General features: G+C 48.1%; 1 protein-coding gene across 1 annotated transcript in view; it reads right to left on the bottom strand.

Moving 5' to 3' along the window:
* The window catches only part of IGDCC3 (immunoglobulin superfamily DCC subclass member 3), a 94,427-nt gene that overhangs the window by 33,334 nt on the left and 38,123 nt on the right, over positions 1–22,970 (bottom strand). Inside the window, exons 3-4 of the mRNA XM_054272780.1 lie at positions 4,519–4,663; positions 1,764–1,894 (exon numbers count right to left, since the gene is read on the bottom strand). Coding sequence (XP_054128755.1) covers positions 1,764–1,894; positions 4,519–4,663 — 276 coding nt within the window. The remainder of the gene's footprint in view (positions 1–1,763; positions 1,895–4,518; positions 4,664–22,970) is intronic.

Genomic DNA, 22,970 nt, shown 5'->3' with positions numbered 1-22,970 from the left:
GGACTCTGCCAGCAGCAGTCACAGTGAGGATGGGGAGGTCCCCAGCACTGCCAGCAGTGACAGGCACTCCAGCAGGGACAGGAGCGTCGCCTGCCAGATCTTGATCAAAAGGACAGCAGCAGAGAGAGCCACAGCTCACACTGGAAAGGTGTCAGTGCAGAGAGGCAGGCAGCCCCCTCGGGAGCAGCTCCACTGAGCAGGCACTTGAAAATAATCAATCAGCAGGACTGGAAGACATCTCTGTGCTGCTCACTGCCGGCAGCCCCGCCACCACCACCAGGCACAGGAGGGAGAGCGCTGCAAGCAGGCTGCTTCATCCCCACGGGCAGCCACCCTCCTCCTCCTCTCCTGCCGGCCTGTGGCAGTACCCTGCAGGGCACAGGCTTCCAGAGCCCATTCTCACCATCTCCCTCCTCCCTCCCAAGCCAGGACTTGGATTGGAAACCTCAGGGAGGCTGACCTGGTGCTTCTCTGCTGGTGAAGCAATGGCTGAAGCTGCTGCCCGGCAGGGAAAAGTGGGAGCCCTCCTGCCATCATGAAAAGCAGAGAGACCATTCCCAAGATACAAAAGATTTGCAAGAATTCTGCTTACCCCATCATGCCTAATGCCATGTGCACAGCAGCACTCACGTTAGCTCAGTATTTACTGACACAACACCCACACCAGCAAAGCAATGCCCCGCGCACCTCTGTGGCTCACCACAGCCTCTGCTGCCGTGCCAAAGTCCAGGGTTCACATGCTAACACATACCTGCTGTCTTGATTTAACAGATATTTGTGTGTTCTTAGCAAACACCACAGAGCATAAACCTTTTCCATGGAGGTTTAACCCAGTGCAATGAGTTTTCCATGCAAATGTCCAGTTACAGCAGTGCAGGCACTGAAGCATGGTCCAAACCCTTCAACGAACACTTACACACGGTGCCCATATTCATCATCTGACTGCTTTAAGGAGGAGAAAAAACCACAAATGTTTCATGGACAGGAAACCTGGAAAATATCCATCTGCAATGAGGGATGGTCAGATGAGAACAACTAGAGCTTTCTGCCCTGTGAGAAATAATAACTCAGGCCAGTAAACTGACACAAAGAACTTCACCACATTGATAATTTACTGCTCTTTATTCCCTCTATGTGGCTACGGTTTGCACAGATCAAGCAAACAGATAAGTAGCAGGTAACTAAAGCTCCTAGGTCTTTCAGAACCAGTTAACCTGCTTTCTTTCCCATCAGAGTTGATAAACACAACATCACTCTTCCCTCGGCTTCACCCCACTTCACACATGCTGTCTTTTTACAGTCAGCAGAGGCTAATATGACACTTGGTACAGGTGTTAAGCCTGCTTCAGAACCACTGTCCAGGCAGTGTTTTGGAGGGTGATGGGAAGCTGTGAGATGTATGCTGGAAAGCCTCCAGCTCCTGGGTACCAGCAATTACATGTATATGATGGACAGGAGCATCACAGCTCAGGGGAAAGACCTTTGGCTGCATGTAAGAAAGAAACACCCACTCAGCCATCCCTGGGGAGACTTCTCCTGCCTGTTATCTCCAAAGATGCAATTTCCATTTCCACAGGGAATCTGGGATGTCCTGCACTGGAGGGGATCTTAACAACTAAGAATCCAGAACAAGGAAGGTGTTATGGCTGGACAGAGGAACGCCTCTCAGTGTGTTAACCTGAAGCTCTCTTAAACTGTCCTGGTCCAGAACAGCAGTGGGAAGAAGACAGGAAGACAGCCAGGACAGCGTAGCTGGCACTAACCTGACACGGTGAGCCGGGCCTCCCGGCTGAACTTCACGTTGGCAATGTTGGTGGCAACGCAGTGAAATATCCCACTGTCTTCTGCCCTTAGCCCCGTTATCTGCAGAACCCCCTTGGGGAGCAGCGTGTACCTGTGGGAAGAGAAAACAGAATCAAAAGCTTGCAAAGCAGGACATGATGTGACAGCAGGCTGCACACCCATCCAGGCGAGGCAGGCTGGCTCCCTGCATCCCAGTGCCATCCCAGATATCCAATACCACCAGGATGTCAACACCCCTTTAGGCTGAGCCCACACCTGCTTCTGCATCAGTTCTTAGGTTTTTTTGGATACTTGAGCCTCTGGTCTTCTTTTACAGGGGAATAAATGAAAATAATTTATCTCCTGATGCATCCTTGAGAAATGGTGATTTTTGTTGGAAGGCTACAAACTAGATGCTTCCTATTTAAGCTGTGGAAAAGCTTTGGCAGTGCAATTGCATGTGAAGACAGCTGACATTAGAGTTATCATGACATGGGAATTACCACTCATCAGCTGAAGCACAGTGACCAAGGACAGGCATCAGAAACCTGTGCTCCACGCTCCCCACTCTAGGCCCAGGACTCAAATCCATGTGACCTTAAAACCTCAAATGCATGAAAAGGTATGTTTAAAATAAATATTGTGCAGGCAAATGTAAACATCAATAAATATTTTATATCTTTAAAACACAGACACATTTAAATCACGCGTGCATACACACATATATGTACACATACATTACAGGTTGCTTGGCAACCACTTGTTTAAATTGGCTGGTAGTAAGTCATTACACTGTGATGAGTTAATAATCCATTTCCATCCGGAAGATGAAGAATATCTTTCTCCATATCAGCATATGGTTAAGTGCCTATAACCTGCTCCCCGCACCGCGCTCCAAACGTGCGGCTCCGTGTCGGTGGCAGCACGACAGCAATCAGTTCTACACGGCCCCAAGTTGATTGCAATCTCTCTGGCACTTTAAAATGCCCATTGTTTTGGATGAATTATACTACAAGAAGCCTTCATTTTTGTTAACAATCTGCCCACAGCATTAGAAGATTCAATTCCAAAGCTATTATTCTGCCTTCAAAGCCTCCAAGTGCAAGACTTGGCATACAAATTTATATACACTTTATAAGCAGAAATGCACCAAGCATGATTAATGCAGAAATCCAATTCAGTTAGAGGAACAACTCTCATCACCCAGGCTCTGGTGTCAGAGATTAATCTACTGAGCTGACAATGAAAAACTTGCCCAATAACTTTACTCCTACAAAAAGCCAAATCTCCTCAAAATCAGGACACAAATGTAAGGAAACTGTTCCTAGGCTACATCCTCCAGGGCTTGGGCAAATTCCCTTCCCCAGCAGAGAAGCAGCAGGAACAAGCACAGCTTGGACCTTTCTGGGTTGGAGAAAAGTCTTGGCTTCTCAGCCCTGGGGTTCCTCAGCCTTGGAGAAAAGAAGTCCCTGCCACATTCCTGACCATCTCCACAACTGGGCTCAAATGCAAAGGATCAGTGATGCATGAAGGACTTCAGGGGAACTTCACCTGTCCTGCAACATCTCACTGGGATGCCACAAGGCATCCAGCACAGTTCTTCACCCCTTACTTCTGCTGATGCCACCTCGGATCAGTGGCTCTGCTCTACCACGTCCCCAGTTCAGCACCTGTATGAGTAAGAAGCCTTCAGAGGAGATCAAGTTCAACAAATCAACCTTGCACTGGGCTAAAAAAAGCTTAGCTGAAAAATGCAAGGAAAAACAACCTGACAGTTGCAGTTTTCCACAGCAGATTTGGGCCTCTTGGGTCCTTCTACTGTAAGTTCACTGCCACTCTGAGAAGGTCAGGCATTGTTCCAGCCCTCGTGTTTTCTCCTGCCTCCAAAGAACCCAACCACATTCTGCTGCAGAACTGACATTTTTAAGAATAGGGGCTTTCAGGAAAATATTTACAGCTTCCTGGTTTCGCCGATTCCCAAGGCAGGGGCGTCAGTGCGTGCTCGAGGTGTGCTGTGAGCGATTGTCTCCCGGCAGCGGGCACGCGTTTCCTGCCAGCTGCGCTGCCCCGCGCACCAAACCCTGCTGAGGGAGTGAGGGACGCTTCCGACGCCAAGGGAGCGCCTGTCAAACACAGGAAGCGGCGACGTGCCGCTCCAGGTCTAGGCTGGGAAGGGAGGCAGCTGGAGTTTCTCTTTAGGAGATTGTTTGGGAAATGGCAGCTCAGGGTGCTGTGGGAAGCTCTCTGCAGAGCTCCACAGTTGCCACACGTGAGGGAGTCCACCTGGGAATGGCAGCCGCAGTGAAATTCAGCACTTGCAAGAGTCCAGGACCCATGGGCAAGATCCTAAGTCATGGATCTGTCTCAGAAAGAGTTACACAAAATGGAGCCATGGAGGGATGAAGGATGCCAAAGCTACCCAGCTCTTTGGGGCTTGCTGGGCAGGTCTCAATGCTGGAAAATAAACCTGGAGCAGGGTTGATCAGAGACAGTCATTGTAAGCCCTTCAAAATCAGCTAACAGCTTTATCTACTTCTCCTGGGAAATGTCAGTACTCCTACAAACCAGAAAAGCCACAACACACTAAACAAAAGAGTGTTCCATGGTAGAAACACTGGCTAAGACCCTTAGCCCAGGTTAGCTGTGTCTGAGCACAACTGTGGAAGCAATAGAAAGTCTGGCCATCTTTTCCCACCTGGAGAAAGGCCAGCAGCACATGGCTTAGACATGTCCTACCTTTCATTGTCTGTGTTGACTGGCATGCTGTTCTTATGCCATAGGATGACTGGCTCAGGCAAGCCATGGATCTGGCACTGGAATCTTGCAACACCGCCTTCCTCCACCACTGCATTCTGAGGGTGGATGTGGAAGTCAGACATTGCTGGAAGACAAAAAGAGAGACAAAATTATTCACATGTGAAGAAAGATCCAACTGGAAGATGTCAGCAACTTTACATGACCTAGAAACACACTCTCATTTCCCACAGAATGCAAAGGGAACTGTAATGTAATGTAAGGGCAGAAGGCCAGCTTGCAGCCTAACCTTCTGCGTGGAAAAACAAGACTAGTGGGAAGTTCTGGGTATCCCACCTGCCTCTGCACATTGAAATGATTGGCTCGACCAGAACAGCAGACTTTGCTCCAAGACCCTTGTGCTCAACAAGTTCTGCCAGGGCAGCGAGAAACACAAACACTGCACTGGCACTTACCGGAGGTCATTCCCAATAGCTTGAGTAGTCTTTGGATCCTAGTCCACATCAAAAGAGAGATGGATTCTTTCTGTTGCCATCAATATCTTACCTGTTGTAAATATCCTTCTGATATGTACAGCTTGCCTCCTAAACTCATGTTATTTAAATATCTTTAGCAGAAGAATATCAAAATACCCTAGTGAAACATACAGCCCTTAATTTCCACCTGTTTGCAGGTGCTCCTGCTCATTGCATACTCTGCCTTCCAGCACCACAGCAGAACAGCCACGTCCCCAGGCTGGGGAGAAAAAGGATTCAGCCAAAAGAAAGAGCAGCTGCCAAGAGCTCAGCAAAACGAGGCTTTTGGGGCTGGGACCACCCAACAGCAAATGATGAGCCCCAGCATGCCCACGCAGGGTGAATACAGACCAGCCTGTTCCAGCAAGCCACAGCTGTAACCACCGTGTGGAAACACTCTGGCATGCTGTTAGAGCTACATAAATAATACCGTAATCATTACTATTAATTAATTGGAAGGTGCTGCCTGTTGACTCTGCAATAAACATATTCAAAGCTAATAAACATCCCAGTGGTTATTGAGCTCATGATTCATTTAAAGTGCTGCGTCCACAGGAAGGTCTCTCTCATTACCATACAAAACAAACTCCAGGAGAACTCCCTGCTCTGCCACCCCAGCCCGATGACACCCCTCTCCCCAGCAAGGAAACCTCGTCCCCTTTTACAAGCATCAAGTGCAATGACTGTAGGTCTGCTAAGGAACAAGCTGCCTATGTGTCAGGGCAGCTTAATCATTCATCTGCAAACTGCAGTTGGGCTCAGGCAGATGGGAGATGGCCATTAGCAATCATACATTAAATATGTGTTGCATTAACCTGCGCTGCTCCCGCAACCACCGCTTTCAACCCGCTGATGGCAGATTTGTTAAGCTGATGGAGTAGCACGGAGCAAAGCCCCAGCCCTGCACAGTTGCAGGGTTGGGAAGGTTTTGTAGGTATGAGGGTGGGATGGGCAGCCACCCCCACGTCGGGAGCCAGACCGGGGAGTGGCTGCGCAATGTTCCAGCCAGATGGCGACACACCAGCACAAGGTGAAAGATCACGGAAAATTGTATTTCTCTTTCCCAAGATAAAAGCCAATGCAATTATCCTCTCTGGTATAGGATTATAGGATGGAGCCCAATAGTGCAATGGCAATTTACCCAATTCATATAGATTTAGCCTTGAAATGAGACTGATCATGGCTCAGAGCATTCAGACATGGAAAGGAGCCCAAAGGCTGCTAGGAGGTCTCTCATCGCCAGGTGATGCCACTTTCAAGGTGGCAAGGGATGCTTCAAAAATGAGGGATCCATGGGTGCCTGCAGCAGGGGAGCTCAAGGGAGCCTGCAGAACATTTCAAGGCTGGAGACCCAGACCAGGGTGAGCATTGTTGCAAAGTCAAAGCTTACAGACCCTCACCAAGAAATGAATCCAAGAATTACTGAGAATGACACAAAGCTCTCTAAAATTTTTTTTAAAAGCAGGGATTCAGATGCCTGTAGGGAAATTCCTTTCAAATGTACAGATGCTCAGCACTGAGGTTTTCTGGTGGTTGACAGGGTTGATAAAAGAGGGAGGTGTGAATGAGAACAGCCCAGCACAGACTTCACTCTGCTGGCTAAAGAATTCATCGCCATGCCTTTATTTCAATAATATCACCTCTTATAGGTAAAACTGCAGCAATAACCTCTACTCTTAAAGACACCAGTATTAATATTTATCATGAATAAAACATGGCAAGTTATAAATAATTCAGTTATGAGGATGTTAAGTAAAATATTACTCTTCAACGACACTATAATGTGGCTTTGAAGCACAGTTTTATGTTAAATGCCTAGGAAACACTGTGACCCTTGCCAAGACCAGCTGGTTTGCAGAAGATGCATTAAAAATTCATGCACTGAGCTACAAAATGCTATTTTTAAAACAGGTTTACAAGTTTATTTACAGTTGCAGAGACAAAAGACTTTTGGAGCATCTCCTGTAAAAGAGCAACAAAACTTCAATGTGAGTGATTACTGGGTTTTCAGCCTGGGAATAAATCACTGGGGAGAAGGAGAGGAGAGGGACAGGAGCTCAACTGCTTCACAGGGCATTGCCTGGAGGAGCCAAATCTCTGCTGACCCATGTGAGGTTTTTATATACGTCCCAACTGACTGTAACAAACTCATGCAGCAGAGTGCTGGCTCCTGTTTGTCACTTGCCTTCCCGTGGCAAGCGGCAGGACCCCGTTACCAGCCGGGCGCTTTTGTTCCAGCCGCCAAGGAGAAGAGCTGCGCGTCAGCCCGGGTGGGGTTGGCCAGCAGCCAGGGAGCTGCAGCTCATTTCTATGCTAATGGCTATAATAATTTTAAAAATAAATACATGCAATCACAATATTCACCCGCGAGCTCCTAAGAGGGGAGGCGCTCACTAATCCATCTGCCAGCGGTCTCTGCCATCCAGCAATGCAGCATCCATGTGCCAATGGAGGGACTGGTGCTGCCCCAGGCCTTTTTTACCATCATCAGAGGAGTGAGTGCCACCCTGTTCACGTTAAATTTCCCTCTGCCATCTCCTTGTGTCATCAAGCCATAAAAATAACATAAATCACATGCAGACTCATTGCTCCACATTAATGCTCCAAGCTGTGATGTCTCCGTGCTTCTGCTATCATCCCACCTGGATTTTGGCTGTGGTACACAGCAACTGCCACAGGGCACAGGAAGACAAAATTAGGGCTTACAGCAGACAGGGAATGGTCCTGGCAGCCCTTTGATGCTGCAGGCATGGAGGAGTCTCCTCCAAAAGATACTGTCCAAGGCTAGATTCAGACTGAATGTTGACTGTCTACAGTCACACAGACACATGAAACAGAGGAGTTACTCTTCTTCTCTGCTTCTTCTGTGTTACATAACTAAGGACCTCAACTAGGATGATGCTTGATCACAGGCAAGGCTCTACCATAAAGAAACCACCATGCTTGGGATTGCCCACCACTTAACCCCCACTGGGATGCAGTCCCTGAAGGCATGTCCGATGGACATAGGTGAGCAGCAACTCTCATCCTCATCCATCCATGATTAATTCATGGAGGATTCATTCTGGGGTCTCCTCTAATCAAATCACAAGCACTTTCTCCATCCCAACAGGCCTGGTGGAAAGGCCAATGGAATAAAAATGAAAATAGCTATTGAGTGAAATTTTCTCTACTCCATAAAAAACTAAATTGAAACCATTAGTGGCCAATCCTTTTTTGCTCAGTGCAGCATTAGTGCTAAGCCAGAGATTGACCTAGATTTGATATAGAAAAAGAAAACATTAACTTGGTATGTCAAAGCAAATCCCAGGCCTTTAGAGTCATTAAAACACAAACATTGTGGAGGCACAAGGAGAGGAGGAAGACTTGAAAGGTTCAGTGCCAAACATGGTGTTAGGAGAGCATTTGGGAAGGCCAGCTAGTTCTGCAATCAAATTGTCTCTTGATTTTAAATTACTTATGGGGAAACAGAGACCCAGGCTGGCTCTGACACAAGATGATGCTGGGGAGGAGTGAGCACCCACACCATCACAGATGCCACACAGTCCACAAATAGCAGCACACAAGTGAAGATCCTTTCTTCACATTTCTGCCACCAACCTGTTAAATTCAGACCTTTTCCAATGGAGGCATGTGGTTAAAATGCCTCTCAGTTAACACAGTATAAGGAACAAGAGTTTTATGGGGGTGTACCTCCAGTACCTGGGCTTCCAGATGCTCCTACCAAAGAGCGCAAGCTTCATTATCTCTGTTACAGCTGAGGAAGGTGAAATCTGGGAGGCAAATTATTTGCTCAGAGCAGAGAACAAGCCATAGGCAAGCTGACCCCTTCAAGACTGGCTCCATTCCAATGACTGCTGATACTGAATATACAGTGAGCTGCTGATATATACTGAATTTCTCTATGTACTAATAAAATTGAATTCCTCCTTAGGTCAGCAGAAGCCAGGGTTGTTTTTTAAAACACAATGAACACCATGCCAATTAATGCCAAACATGAACCACTCTCAAATCAGGCTGAGAGCTCCAGCAGAACCAACAGAACCAACCTTCAATATCTATGAGACTCACAGAGCACCCAACTCCTTTTCCTGAAAGCCACCAGTACTAAGGCAAGCAGAGGGATCAAATTTTCAATTCCCTCTTGGCTTAAGAGACCTTTACCACTAAGTCAGCAACCTGCCAGGGAACATTCTCAAAGAAGTCAACAGAGGAAGGCTCTGCAGACTCAGGTCTTATTTGTCCTCTCCAGACTCTGGAAATGGAGGATTTGCCAATGAGAAGGAGTCGGCACAAAAGACGGGGGGCGTGTGGACACCACAAATCCCATCCTCTCTTCCCCTTCCTTCAAACAGCAACGCCTGCCCAAGCCTTTAAGAAAAAGACACTGGATCTGCTTCCGGTACTTTTTAAAGATGCATTTTTATAAAGCTAAAACCAAGCCCACAGCAGGCCAGCCCGGTGGCCACTCCAGCTGCAGAGCAGCCTCTGCGCCTGCGAGCCGGCCCTGCGTGTCTAATGACGCTTTTGTGCGAGGCTGTTGCTGAACTGCCATGAGCCCAATTTTGAATGCAAGTTGCTTTGTGCATAGTGAAGCGTGAACAACAGCGCCGCCCATTTATCTATTTAATTCTCCAGGAGTAGCAGGAGCGGGGCCCTTCGCTCACATCTAAAGGGAAGAAAAATCGCCTTTCTCTCAGCTTTGGAAAGGGAGGGAAATATTAAAGAGCAGCCGTGCCTCTCCCAGCACAGAGGAAAATCCTCTCTGCCTCTGTCCACTAATCATAGCAGGGAAAATCCCAAATCTCTATTGTCCATGCTGAGCCTCAGATCTCAAAAGAATATGAGCTGCAAGACTCAGGAGAGTTTGAGGCAAGGAAGACATTTTAGAGGAATGTAGTTTGTTTAAGAGGAACTAAAATACCAGGTGAGATAAAAGAGGAACGATGACCCACCTCGGTCTGCTCAGAGGTACAGGGAAATGGTCAGTCCTGAACACTTTTTATTTGGAATATTTGCAAACAAGTGCTTATTCCTCTTTTGCTTTGGCTGTTGTTTTCTTCCCCTGGAGCTAACAGGATGGCTCAGAGCATGAATGGAGGACGGTGCAGGCTCTGTTCTCTCTGCATTTTGCATCCTCATGTCTCTTGTTTTCACCCGCAATCAAAGCTGACTGGAAGAATTTAAAATAGGCTGAGAAGACAGCACATGATACAGACCTCTCAAGCTGAGCAACAAAGTCTCCACCTGGCCTGTTTTTTCCTCCCGTCCCAAGCTCCTGGGACAGGGATGAAAGGGAGACAACAGAGATAATGCCTCACAGTGGGACACAGCAGCTGCCCACGGGAGGGAACATGCAACAGATATTTTACAAGAAGAGTAGGAGGGAAATCTGCTACTCAAATAGCAGGAGGCTACTCAAGTCAACCAGGAGGCAAATTTTTGTCTGGTCTGGGACTGTGGCTTCTCAACTTTTTGCATAACAGATTAAATGACTGTGAGCCAAATCCAGCTCAGGTCACCTCCCCGCTGCATCGCAATGAACAGCCCTGGTGGACGCTACTGACCCATGACTTATTGTTGGGTTTGCTGCTTTCAGAAGCAGAAAAAAAAGCACAGAGCCCTGTAGGGGCTGCTTCCGCTTAGGGATGATAAATATCCTGTGAAAGTAATGAACACATCTTCACTTCATGCAGAGCAGGGGTCAGAGGGAACATCCTCAGGAGCCCCTGGTTGCTCTACCCGCCCTGCACAAGTGAGGGAACCAAGCTGTGAGGAGGATGATGGGTTCTTCCTGAAAAGGTCCCTGTAGGGTGGCACCTGGAAACCCTTTGAATGCCTGCACTGCAGCTCCACTCCTCTTCCTGAGCTTGACTGAATGTGCTGCTCATTGCCAGCACACCCAGTCTCTCCTGCACAATCACAGTGTCTCCAAACCCATATTCTAGTCCTACAGAATTTACTATATTCATGGTATTTATTATAGCTCACTTATTAACCATATCACCATCAGTTGTTGATGTAGGGGTACTCTCCTGTGAGCAGGAAAGATTTTTGACTGCATAAATGCAGCCTCTGCACCACACATGGAAATGAACAGGGGCCCTATGGCCCAGGGACTGTTTTATACTGCAGTATCTCACAATTTCTATAAAACTCACAAAATGCTGCACCTCTAGAGAGAGACTGTCCTCACACTGTTCCAGTAAAGCACATGAGGGAGCGTCCCCAACATTCAACAGTCCACCACCCCTGTTGTCTTAACTTAGGGGAGCTGCCGATGCCAGAGGAAACCCTTGAGAGCATCTGGCATTTGCCATGCTCTCCCTCTTGCAGCAGCACTGCCCAAATGCTGCCTCCTGACACCCAAGACCTACTATAATGTGGGTGCAGCCAGAAATCATCCCAGCCTGGAAGCAAGAGCAGGGAGTCCCTGTGCATCAGCACTAACACCCTCTCTGAGGTGCAGAGAGAAACCAGGGCAGTCTGAGCACCCTCACACCTTTCCTATAAAGTCATTGGTTATTTTAGGGACAGGCACTGCCACACGTGGTCACAACCAAAATCCAACATCATCCCTCCCTTGAGTACAATAGCACACTCTACTCATGAGGCAATGCTCTTCCTTATAAACCACTTTGAAAGATGCACCTTGGCAATCCTGTGGATCAAATTTCTCACTTCCCTCCATGCTCAGAGCACATGGCAGCCTCCCATCATGTTACCTGCTACACAAGCAGCACAGCAGACGGCCCAGGGTGGTTATCCAACTTCCAGCATCCTCTTGTTTTGCAGGGGATCACTAATAAACAGCCCCTTTAGCGCTCTCAAATTGGTTTCAGGGAGAGAAGTTGTTGCTGGCGAAGAGGGAGGCATTGCTGGGAGAGACCTTTATCAGGGAGCTCTATTGCAGTAATTTTTCAAGATGAAATTGCTCTCCAGCTCATGACAGCATTTAGTGTATCCTGAGGCGACCATTTGTGAAGCCAAACCTGTGGTCCTGCTGCCCTGCTGCTGGAGGGAAGGGGGAGTATTAAATGTCATAAACAACTCTTAATTTGCCTGGGTGGACTGCACATGGGGCTGGTGATTCTGCAGTGCAGGAAGGGGTTATCTGTCAACTGCACAGGGCCCCAGCACCAAGGGTGATGTTGGCCAGGCAACACTGGCTGCTGTGACACCTGCCCAGAGGTACAACACACCACAAAGGGCTCCTGTATTTTTGTGGGGTGACTTCTTAAGAAACCCCAGCATCACACGAGGCTCCTCCACCACAAAGCAGGGCTCCCCTTCAGCATCACAGAAGATGTCCCCTCCTGTTGCATTCACAGCAATGGCTTCTTCAGGACTTTCCTCTGAAGCACACATTTGCTCTATTTGCAAAACAGCAATGATTTATCCCACTCAAGTGCCCCTGCAGACCCCTGAAGTAATGAGAAAATGAAAGGCAAGCTGTCCACAAGCCTCTGGGAAAGGTTGGCTCGACAAGGGCAGAGCAAAGCGTGCAGTATGCTGCCAGCAGGCAGGTCTCTCATGCCAGATTCCCATCCAGAGCTCCTCGTGTTTTTCCTACTCTGACACACGCAATTAAGACAAATTACATAGTTACCATTTTGATTTGTTGCACAATACTGATGTTTTCCATCCCTCTCCCAAATATTGATGGAGATAGTAAAAGAGGAAGCTCCCACACAGCTGGTTTTGGCCCTGGACCACTTTGTTTGCAGCCAAGTCCTTCCAATATCGAGCGCGGATGGACGAGCAATCCTGCTTTTCATCAGCTCGGAGAGGCAGCGAGCCAAGCAAGCACGAGGTGCTATCCTCAGCAGCCCTCACAACACCTCTGAGTAGAAACATCCCTGCTCAGACCTCCCTGAGCAAAGGCAGCAGCTTCCCTCCTTTTTGTGCTCCCAGAGGAGCGCACACTGTTTTGGCATTTCCGGAGGCACTGGTGGAATCCGTAAAGGTGAAGGCGAGGAAGCTTTTCATCACCACTGCCCACGGAAATGCCATCAGCCTCGCCTTCAGACAGGGAGCTGTCCTGATTTACAGGCTAATGAATTTTAAATGAGATGCATTTTTTAATTTTTTGTTGTCAGCCCCCATTTTTCTGCCAGCAATCATTCCAGTAATAGCTTTAAATTTTCAGCATCTGTTTTTACCAGCTCTCCTGTAATTAGTTTACTAATGTATTTCACTGTGCCTTTGTTATTTTCAGAGAATTACTTCATTCCCAGCTATCAGAGATAGTGCACTTCAGTCTATAAGGAGTTTGGCCTTTGTTCCCCCGTGGTTATTCACATGGGGGAAGATGGCTCAGTGAATGACAAGCCTTTCTATCACTACACATTCTCCATTTAATGTCTTTATACTGGCTCATTAATTACCACAGAAATCTCCTTTCCAAATGGAACCTGTGATTTATAGAAGACTTGGGCAAGGTGCCATTTTTATCGGGCCGACAGCAAACAGCACCAGTGCTGGCAATTCCCTCTTCATTTTCCTTCTGCTGCAGCAGGGTCAGCCCTGCTGAGGTGGGAGCTTTGCCTGGGCAAGGGAGCTCAGGGAGTGTTCAGTGCTGCTGAGCCACGGGCATCACACTGCTCTGGCTCGGCTGGGATGGCCAAGCCCATGGCAAATTGAGATACAGCCCGTTCTGCCTGCTGCACAGACTGAGATATTCCCTTGGGCAGCTGCTGGGGAGTGCCTGGAAGAGGTGAAACTGCCTCTAAGATGATCTCTTTCCCAAATCTGGTGGTCCAAGGGGTGGCAGTGCATAGAAAGTATCTCATAGGTCTTGGCAAAAACCCAAGCACAGCATGAGGACTCTGACTTTCATGATGGAGTGGGCAGTCAGAGGTGATGGGCTCTGTGGCACCCAGAGGCACCTCTCTGTGTGTCCCATCACACAGCAGGCCTGAGTGCAAGCTGTACCCCTCAGACTCCAAAGCATTACAGACTTGCAAACCTCCCAGCACATGGGGTCCAGCAGGGGGAAGAGCTTTCCAAAGACATAAGGCAAAGGCTCCCTGTGGACCCAAGGCAGCCAGAGCAGGGGGGAAAGGCGGCTGTGGAAGTACCCCAAACAAGGGTCCCTCTGTCCGACGGAAATTAACTTTAAATCCTTCAGAACAGTATGTCTTTCACCACATCCATACTCTGCCGAGCATGATAAACTACTCCCCTTCTTTATTAAGGAATGAAACAGAAGTGGAAATGGTGCACACGATAACTAAATAAGTTATTTAAATAGAAAAATAATCACAAAAGGCTGGATTCCCACAGAGGAGCTGCCTTACATCACAGCAAGGGAAATACTCAGCATCCCCTGTGCACAGGGAGAGGAGAGACCACACGATCATAGCACTGAGCCAGAGCAAGCGGGGCACAGGGTTAGCATTACAAAGAACTGCTCTAAAGCTCCTTTCTGTTCATTTTAACTCTGAATTTCACTCAAACACAGGTGATTTTTCTAAATGCTGAAAGCTGCTCTGCTCCCATCCCTTGGTGTTGAGCACAGATATTGTGCTTCGATGTTGCCCAGTCCAGATTGAAGGGGATAATGTCAAAGCTGTAGAAAGGACTGAACTCTTGTGATCCTGAGAAAATCCAGGTTCCTCCCAGGTCTGCTTTTCCTCCTAGCAGCAGCTAAGCCGTTAGCTGTCATCTCATCCCAGTGGCTGAGTTACTATATAAATTCCTGTTCGCTCCTTGGCAATAGCAACAGCTTCCTATTTTGCTGGCAGCAATCCAGGGGAAATTCAAGCTGAATTACAGCCATTCTTCAGAAAATAGGCCAAATCCACGAAAGCAGGACACATGACCGCAGACGTAGAGCTCGTCCTTTTTTCTATTTATTTCGCGGCGAGAAGCCCCGTTGGCTGAAAATAGCTTATCTCTGGAAGTCCCCCCTTCCGCTCACGGCTGCCGCTCCTGGCTGCCAGCCAAACCATTACCACCTCAAAGAGAAAGTTCAGAGCTGCGGCGGATCGGCCCCACGGTCCAGGACGTGCGGTTTGATGTTTGCACCGATTTCTCTCTGGGAGCTCAGAGAGATGGGGATTGTATTTCTGTGCACGAGCCAGCGAGTGTTAACTCCTTTCCTGCGCCTCCGCTGGGATGGGTGCACCTGGGGCTGTACCCAGCGCTGCTTGTCAGAGCAGACACACTAGTGTGCATACACATATGTGCATGTATGTGGACATATGACAGGAATAAATTGCTCCCTGTGAGGCTGGGGAGGCCCTGGCACAGGCTGCCCACAGAAGCTGTGGATGCCCCATCCCTGGAGTGTTCAAGGCCAGCTTGGAGAGGGCTTGAAGCAATCTGGTCTGGTGGAAGGTGTTCCTGACCATGGCAGGAGGATGGAAGTAGATGAACTTTAAGGTCCCTTCCAACGCAACCCAGTCTAGGGTTCAATGATTTTATGATACAGTGTGGGGGTGGTAACACAGGTCTGTGAGCCAGGGTCCCTCCAGACACCCACTCTCATGACAAGGTGGCAACTTCCATTTCATGCCAGGTCAAAAAGCCACTCTATCTCAAAGCACCTCTGCCCCCACAGCAAACCTTTTCTCCTCCCTGTGCAACCTAAATATGACTGGGAGACACATCACCATCCTGGCAGTAAGGATACAAGAGAATGGTTAAAGATAAGGATGTGGAAGATGGTGACACAGAGGAAGAAAATGATAGCAGAGTTACAAACCACCAATCTCACCATCTTTATCTTCCTTGCTATCATCAGACCATCACTGAACTCGAGGAGTAGTGATGCATTCCAGAAAACACAGTTCTCCAGGGAGGACTGGCTTCTTGTTGATAAGAAGCAGGGAGGCTTATCTTCTAAACCCACTGTGACACCTCACCCTGGGCCCAGTTTATCAAATTAAACTCATTACCTTTGAGGACTCATTGAAAAGAGGTGGCAGGAGGAAAGTCGTGGGTCAAGGAGGCGGTGCTGCCATCGGCCTGCGGTGCCGCTCCGGGATCAGCGCGTCCTTGCCGGCACGGCCCGTGGGACAGCTCTGCCTGGGAAAGCAGCACCAGCACCAAACCATCCCAGAGCATCACGCCAAGGAAGCAAAGTGACAGAAAACGGGACACACTGATATCCTGCCCGGCCATCACACGGCTCTCTGGTTTGTTGCACCTACACCACGCAGGGCTTTTCTCGCTGGGGGACGTTCCTGGTTTACAAGAGCAGGAAAACAATCTGGCTGTCCACACTGGAGAGCCACAACTGTGATCTGCCATCACCCAACCTCTGTACTGTCACATAAACAAGTTATGTCACAACCACATACAGAACTTTGCATATGCATCTCTTACTGCCACAGAGAAATAACCAAGTCCTTTCTGTGAGGAATTTTTAAAATGAGCAGTCGAGTGAAAATAAATTTCAGCTTTGAGCACTTTGCTGAGGCATTCAGATATATACTTCAGATGCTTCTAATTTTCTTTGCTTTTTTATCGTTGATTAAACAAACACAGGTCACCTCACGTGGTGCCTCTTCTCTTTTTGCAAGGACCTTTGGTACTGTTTATGGGCACAGGATACAACAAGAAGCCCTGGGTAACAGGAGGAGAGGGCAGTGAGGCTCAGGAAGCCTTTGAAGAGCATTCCCATGGGATGCTCCTGGACGGGATAACCATCAGCTTGAAGGGCTACAAGGAGGGGTTTTATCAATTTGTTGGGAAGAGAAGAAGTTGGAAGAGCCTGTGTTATTTCCTACTGTAAAATTTGCAAATATTTTACCCAAATCTTTCTGCTTCTTCCTGTGTTTGTGCACCCTGAAACTCACTTGGGCAGGCTGGGTGGGGAAGGCAGCCAGACTCCCTGAGAGTGGTTCCTGACTAGGAGTCACAGATTCCCCTGTGACTACCATACCTAAGCCCTCTGCAGCTGCATCAAGTCCCTACATCCTCCACTGATCTCCACCCATCCTAGCAAACAATCCCTGGCAACAAAATTCAGCATCATGGACAAAAGACAAGAGGAGGTGCTGAAAAAGAAACCCAGCACACAGTGCCTGGAGAAGAGCTCAACATTGACATTGCAGCTCCTGCCAAAGGAGGAGGAGTTAGAAGGCATGCTGGATACTCAGGCAGCCACACAATTCAAATTTAAATACCAGCATTAACCTTCAAAGACTGTCAGTGATGGGACAGCCAGACAGACCTGCAACTGCCTGGGACTCCTGTGTCCCCATCCCTGCTCATGCACTTGCTGTTCTCATTTGCTTCCCAGACTCATTCCCCATCCAGGTGCCAAGGTTAACATCATTTAGCCACCTAAGCTCTCTGTCAGCAGGAAATTTCATTTTAATTAAAGCTTAAGTTTGGGATGCCCACATGAATGTGGAAAGCTGCGTGGGCTGGAGTGATGATAAATGCCAAGGAGCAGCAGCACTGCAAAAGTGATGTGGGTTTTAGGGAGCAGGCAAAGGTCAAACACTGCACCTGAAAGGAGGGATTGCAGAGGGGCATTTTTAGTGACTTTGAGCTCTGAACTTGAGCTTTGCCCCTGTGTTTGCAGCACACTGGGGGAATGAGAGCCAAAGCCCTGCAAGCCTGATCTTCAGAGGGCCCTTGCAGGGATGCTCAGTGTGTCCTGTACCAAACCTGAGGCATCAGTCCTCTCCCTCCTGAAATGTGCATCTTCGTCAGAAAAAACACTTGCAGCCCAAAACAGATTCCTCTCCAGTATTAACAAAAGAGATGAAAACTCTGTAACAAACAGGTGATTGTAGCACAGACTGTTAAGAGACCTGAAAAAGTGCTGGAACACCTGAAATATTGAGGAAGGCAATTAAATCTATTTTAACAAAACCTCATGGCATATAATGGCCCCCCAGGAGACCCACTGTAATACCCTAATAACTTGCTTATGTGACCCAAATGTCCAAGAGGATGTTCCACGAGGGTGTGCGTGCACATGGGACTGTGCACCCCATGCATATTCAGGCAGAGAATAAAAGACAGGAGAAGCAAAGTCCTTAAGGTACTTGCGTGGTGCAAGGCAGGAGCATCCGCATGGAAAACACTGTCAGCAACTTCACAGCCCTCGCCACCACCAAGCAAATAAATAAATAAAGAGAGCTGCAGGAATTAGCTGTGAGGGTGACAGCACTGAAGGAAAATGAAAGCAGAAAGGGGGGTAAGAAAAAAACAACCAGCCCGGCTCGCTTTTGTGTTCTCGCACAATGGGGCACGTCAGCTCCGGAGCCTCCGCAAGCCATCACCCGCCATCTGGCAGCGGGCTGGGCCGCTAATGGGAGGCCCCGGAGCCCCAGCTGACTCCCAGAGCCACAGGGGAAATCAAGCTGATGATCTCCCCACATTAAGCCATCTAAATTAATGCAGATGCGTGGCCCGCTCGCGAGAAATTCGGCTGGTGAGCGGCGGCGAGGGGAGCGGGGCGAGGCAGCTGCAGCGCGCCCCGAGCCCGGGAGCCGCAGCCCGGGGCTGGCTTCAGCAGGGCCGGCCCGGTGCGAGCCAACCCGGCTCATCTGCAACACAAATTGCTGGCGAGGCTTTCTGGGAGCGCTGCCCTTTTCATGCAGTGCTGGCAGCTCGGCTGAGAGATGCGCAACCCCGGCCAGATGCAAATTCTGCAGCAGCGGGGACAGCCCAGATTAACTCAGAACACACTCTCCGAACCAGCCTCATTAACTAATGTCCCTGTAATGCCCTAAGGAGCAGACTGGCTGGGAAATTACCGTGCATGGGGTCCAGGCAAAGCAGGGCATGGAGGCATCGATGTGAGTGCTCTGGACCAGGTTTGGCAGCAGTGCTTCTCCCTGGGACCAACCCCGATGGTTTTGGCAGGGTGGACCCCAGAGGACACAGGTCCCAAAGGAACATTTGCAGCCATGAGTGTCTGAATTCCCTAAGCACCATGGTACTGGACAAGAGTGCAGAGCCTGGCAATGAATCACAAGGGAAAGTCAGTGCTGGTGCAGCAGAGGGCTGCCTGAGCACCTTCTCAAGCATGAGGATCAAGAGAACAAACCACTGAGGGTTAAAGATGCACAGTGCTCTCAAGGCATGGAAGTGGTGCTGGACAGGGCATCTTCAGCCCAGGGGGACAACAACCCCTCCTTTTCCCCTGCACCTAACACAACTGTGCCTCCCAAAGCTCCCAGGTGCTACCCTGGGGACATCTGAATGCTGATCCATATCTGATGCAGGTCAGAGCTCTCTGAAGGGACTCAGCTCTGGTTGGAGCAATGAACAAAGATCTGCCCCCTCCATCTGGGTGCAAACAGAAAAACCAACCTTCAGGAAGGAATTTTGTTTCTGCCCTCCATCACTGGCTTCATGGAACTGATGGGAAACCAGTTCCTGTAAGTGCCACTTATCACCAGTGCCAAAAAACCACCACATACCTCCCCAGAGTGAGCTCAAGCAGCAGAGACCTCCTGGGAATTGCTGTGACAAACCTCAGACCATGTAAAACCTAAACTTTTAACAACTGAGGCCCATTTCAGCCTCCCCAGGTCCAGCTGCTGTTGCACAGCCCAGTGAACCTCTGGGGGTGGCAGTGATGCCTTGCAACAAGCAGGTATTTGGGGATCCATCACTGTCACTGACAGCTGAGATCCCGCTTACAGCACCAAGGGTAAACCCAGACCCTTTCTAATGACTTTGGATTCATGACCTATTCCCCACAGACAGAAAATTTTATTCCCAAATGCACTGAGACCCACATGGCAGCAGCTTGAGTGATTACAGTCTCTGCTATCATTTGCAGGGAGGCAGAAAAACCCCCATTTTACCTAAAGGGGAGGGTGGTAGCATATGGTAAGCGTAGGTTACACTCAGCCCCAGGAGCAAAGCTGCAGCCCTTACACAGCTCACACTGCCTCTGAAGCACGTTCCAGGTCTATAATATCCCACCAGAAGAGAGGCAGAATTTTTGCTGGGGTAGGACAAGGGGAGGAAACCTCCCCATGCCAAATTTGCTTTGAATTCAAGCTAGTTGAAATAATCTGTTGGTAAACACAAAGCACCATTGGGGTAACAGCTGACTGGAAGCCTATATTAAACAAGCATCTTCAGATGAAAATATCACTCATCTAAAAGGCATCACCATTCATGCTCAATAAAACACAAAATGGTTACAGATAGAGCTGATGGAAAATGAGAGAGAGAAATGGAAGTAAAGGTAAAGCTGCCAGGCAGGAAACAGCACAAGAAAGAAAAAAAAAAAGAAATATCACTGTGAAGAGGTTGATTTAGCATTCTGCTCTAGGAGAAATTTCAAAAGCAGGTTTTAATATCTGATAAAACTTCACTGCTGGTTGCCACGCTGCCTGACAGAAGCACAGAAGGGGACTAATAGCCCTGGCATGCGACATGATAAAACATTTTAAGCCACATAGCTTCACTTGGACTTGCCACTTTTAAGGCCGTTTTACGGTTCACTGCTATCCCTCAGTGTCCTACCAACAACCCCTGAGCATGCACAAGCTCTCCTCGACACACCAGGCAGGTAGCTTCCCCCAAGGATGAGTTTTTCCAGCCTGCAGATCATAATGGGTGAATATTACCATTTGGTGGCATTGCTGCAAGGAACTGCAAGGGCTGAGTGCAGGCACCCAGGCTGGTGGCTCTGGTCTTCTCACCAGATATCTGACTCCTCTGGGGCTCTCATCCACTAAAACAGGATCCCTTCCAAGTCCTACATCATCCAAACCCTTCATCCACCCAGCTGGATGCTGCTGAGTTGGCATTAACAAGAGACGTGGGGGGCTTGGTTTGAAATACACCTCTGCTTTATAGATGATTTCCCAATCTAATAAAGAGACGAAACATTATCTGTCTTTCCTGCTCTTATTTCCCAAGGAACAGCAAGAGTGGAAACATCTTTCTGCCTCACCAATAAAACTTTTATAACCCACTTCCCTGGTGGCTTCTAAGCAAAGGCCCTTTTCCCAATGAGAAGCCTGGGAAAAATCGGGAAAGGAGAGGTGTGATCTGTATTCACAGCCCATCCTAGCTCAGGTGGTGGCATGAAACTGGAGTCATGCCTGGATGCAGGCAGTAAAAATATTCCTTTTCCCTGGCTGCCCAGGGGTTGTTCTTGCCAGGTAATCCATGCAGAGGGTTATTGGATATAGCACAGGAAAACTACCATCACCAAAACTTAAAAGCTACCTGGTCATCTGAGAAATAAAAACAAAAACAGGCAACTGAAAAATAAAGCAACTAAAAAAACAAAGGCAACTAAGATGGGGTGCGTTGTTTAGGTTACTTTTTTGCAATGAGCTGGTACCAGCTTTATCTACTGGCATCTATCCTGCCTTTTTCAGTTTAATTTTACAGTAGGAGAGGAGAAGAAAACTGGGTGAATTTGGGCACAGGGTAGGTTTACCTGCACATCCCTCTGGACCCAGACCTCTCACTTGTAACTCTGCATTTCCAGGACTGCCAAACTGCTACAGGTGTATGGCCAAAACAGATGAGACTACAGAGCAGGCTGGAGATACTGTAAGTTAATTGTTTTAAAAAGCACAGGATTATCAGCACACAAATACATCAACAGGTAGCAGTATTTCCACACTGTATTTCCAGCTGGAAGGAGGGAGGGCAAGCAGGAAACAGGCTGGCTGGCTGCAAGCAATAGTATTTCTCATGGTCTTCCCTGTGATGCTGCCCAACACAGAATAATACTTTATAAACAATCACAAATGGATTTAGAAACAACCTTAAAAGACAACCTATATGTGGATGGAGGCAGTTGCAGATCACTGGGGATAGGCTCCAGGAAACTTTTCATGGCCACGAGCACTGGGTCAGGAGGGGGAAGAAAGGAGAAAGCAAACTACTAATGAAGAGAACAGGAAACTTTTTTTTTTTTTTTTAATCACATAAATCAAGCCAGGGAAAAGACTTCATGCCCCAGAAACCCAAGGACCCAAGGCCAGGTTACTCATACATTCAATCATAAACTCCAGGAAGGAGAGGTCATTCCTTTCCTTCTGCAAAATACTTTTTTTTTTTTTTTTTTTGGTCAGGAATGGTTTTAATTAGTGTGCCCAAAGCTTGTGAGCAGCTCTGGGAGCTGAGAAGCCTGCTCTGCTAATGGTCTCAGAGAAAGCCAAGCACACCAGCAGGATTTGTCCCAGCTCCCAAATCTCATCCCTTTGGCTCCACAGATCTCCTTTGGAGACACCATTACAATTTCCCTACACTTCTTTAGTCAAGTCTTTATTAACTGCTCATTAAAGCAGCATCTTGTTTAGAAGAGCCCACACCTCCTCCCTCTACATTAAAGCAGCAACCTGACCTCAATAAAATATAAAACAATTAACTTACTAATTAGTCAACAAATAACTGTTTCACCCAAGTAGATACCAAGTTGTTAGGAAATCTATTAGCATTTCCACTGTAATTTCATGCTTTGCTGATGATGAATAAAACAAGGTTGAAAGGGACCTATTCATGTCCAGAGCACAATGCCCAGTAGCTGTAAGATAGTGAGTGGAAAACTTCCTCAGAAGAGCCAAATACCAGGACCAGAACCAGTATCTGGACAATGTCACCAACACCACAGCAGCACCAAAACCTGGCAGGGACAGTGTGAGGGGCCAAAAGGAAGAGCAGAGGCTGAGAAGTTCTGCCTGCACTTCCCAATCAATGTGTAAGACAAGTTCATGTGTTCAAGTGCATTGGGCCAAAAAACCCCAATGTTTTGCTTAAAATGATTCCTTTAAGTTCCCCCAGCCAGCTCCACCATGGACAAGACAAATCCTACTAAAAAACCCTAGTTTTTAGACACATCTCCATGTTTCTTAGTGCTGTGGTCAACAAGCAAGGCCATCAAAGCCTGCCCTCCTGCAAATGTGGGCAAATGTTTGTGTAAGTGTCTGTTCTGGTCCCAAGGACAAAAATTTGGGTCTCCCAGACGACATC

Source organism: Melozone crissalis, unplaced genomic scaffold (genome assembly GCF_028551555.1).
Source record: "Melozone crissalis strain CALT ecotype California unplaced genomic scaffold, PUWL_Pcris_2 ptg000014l_1, whole genome shotgun sequence".
Classification (NCBI taxonomy): domain Eukaryota; kingdom Metazoa; phylum Chordata; class Aves; order Passeriformes; family Passerellidae; genus Melozone; species Melozone crissalis.
The sequence above is the reverse complement of the archived record's forward strand: the minus strand, read 5'-3'. Positions and strand labels throughout refer to the sequence as shown.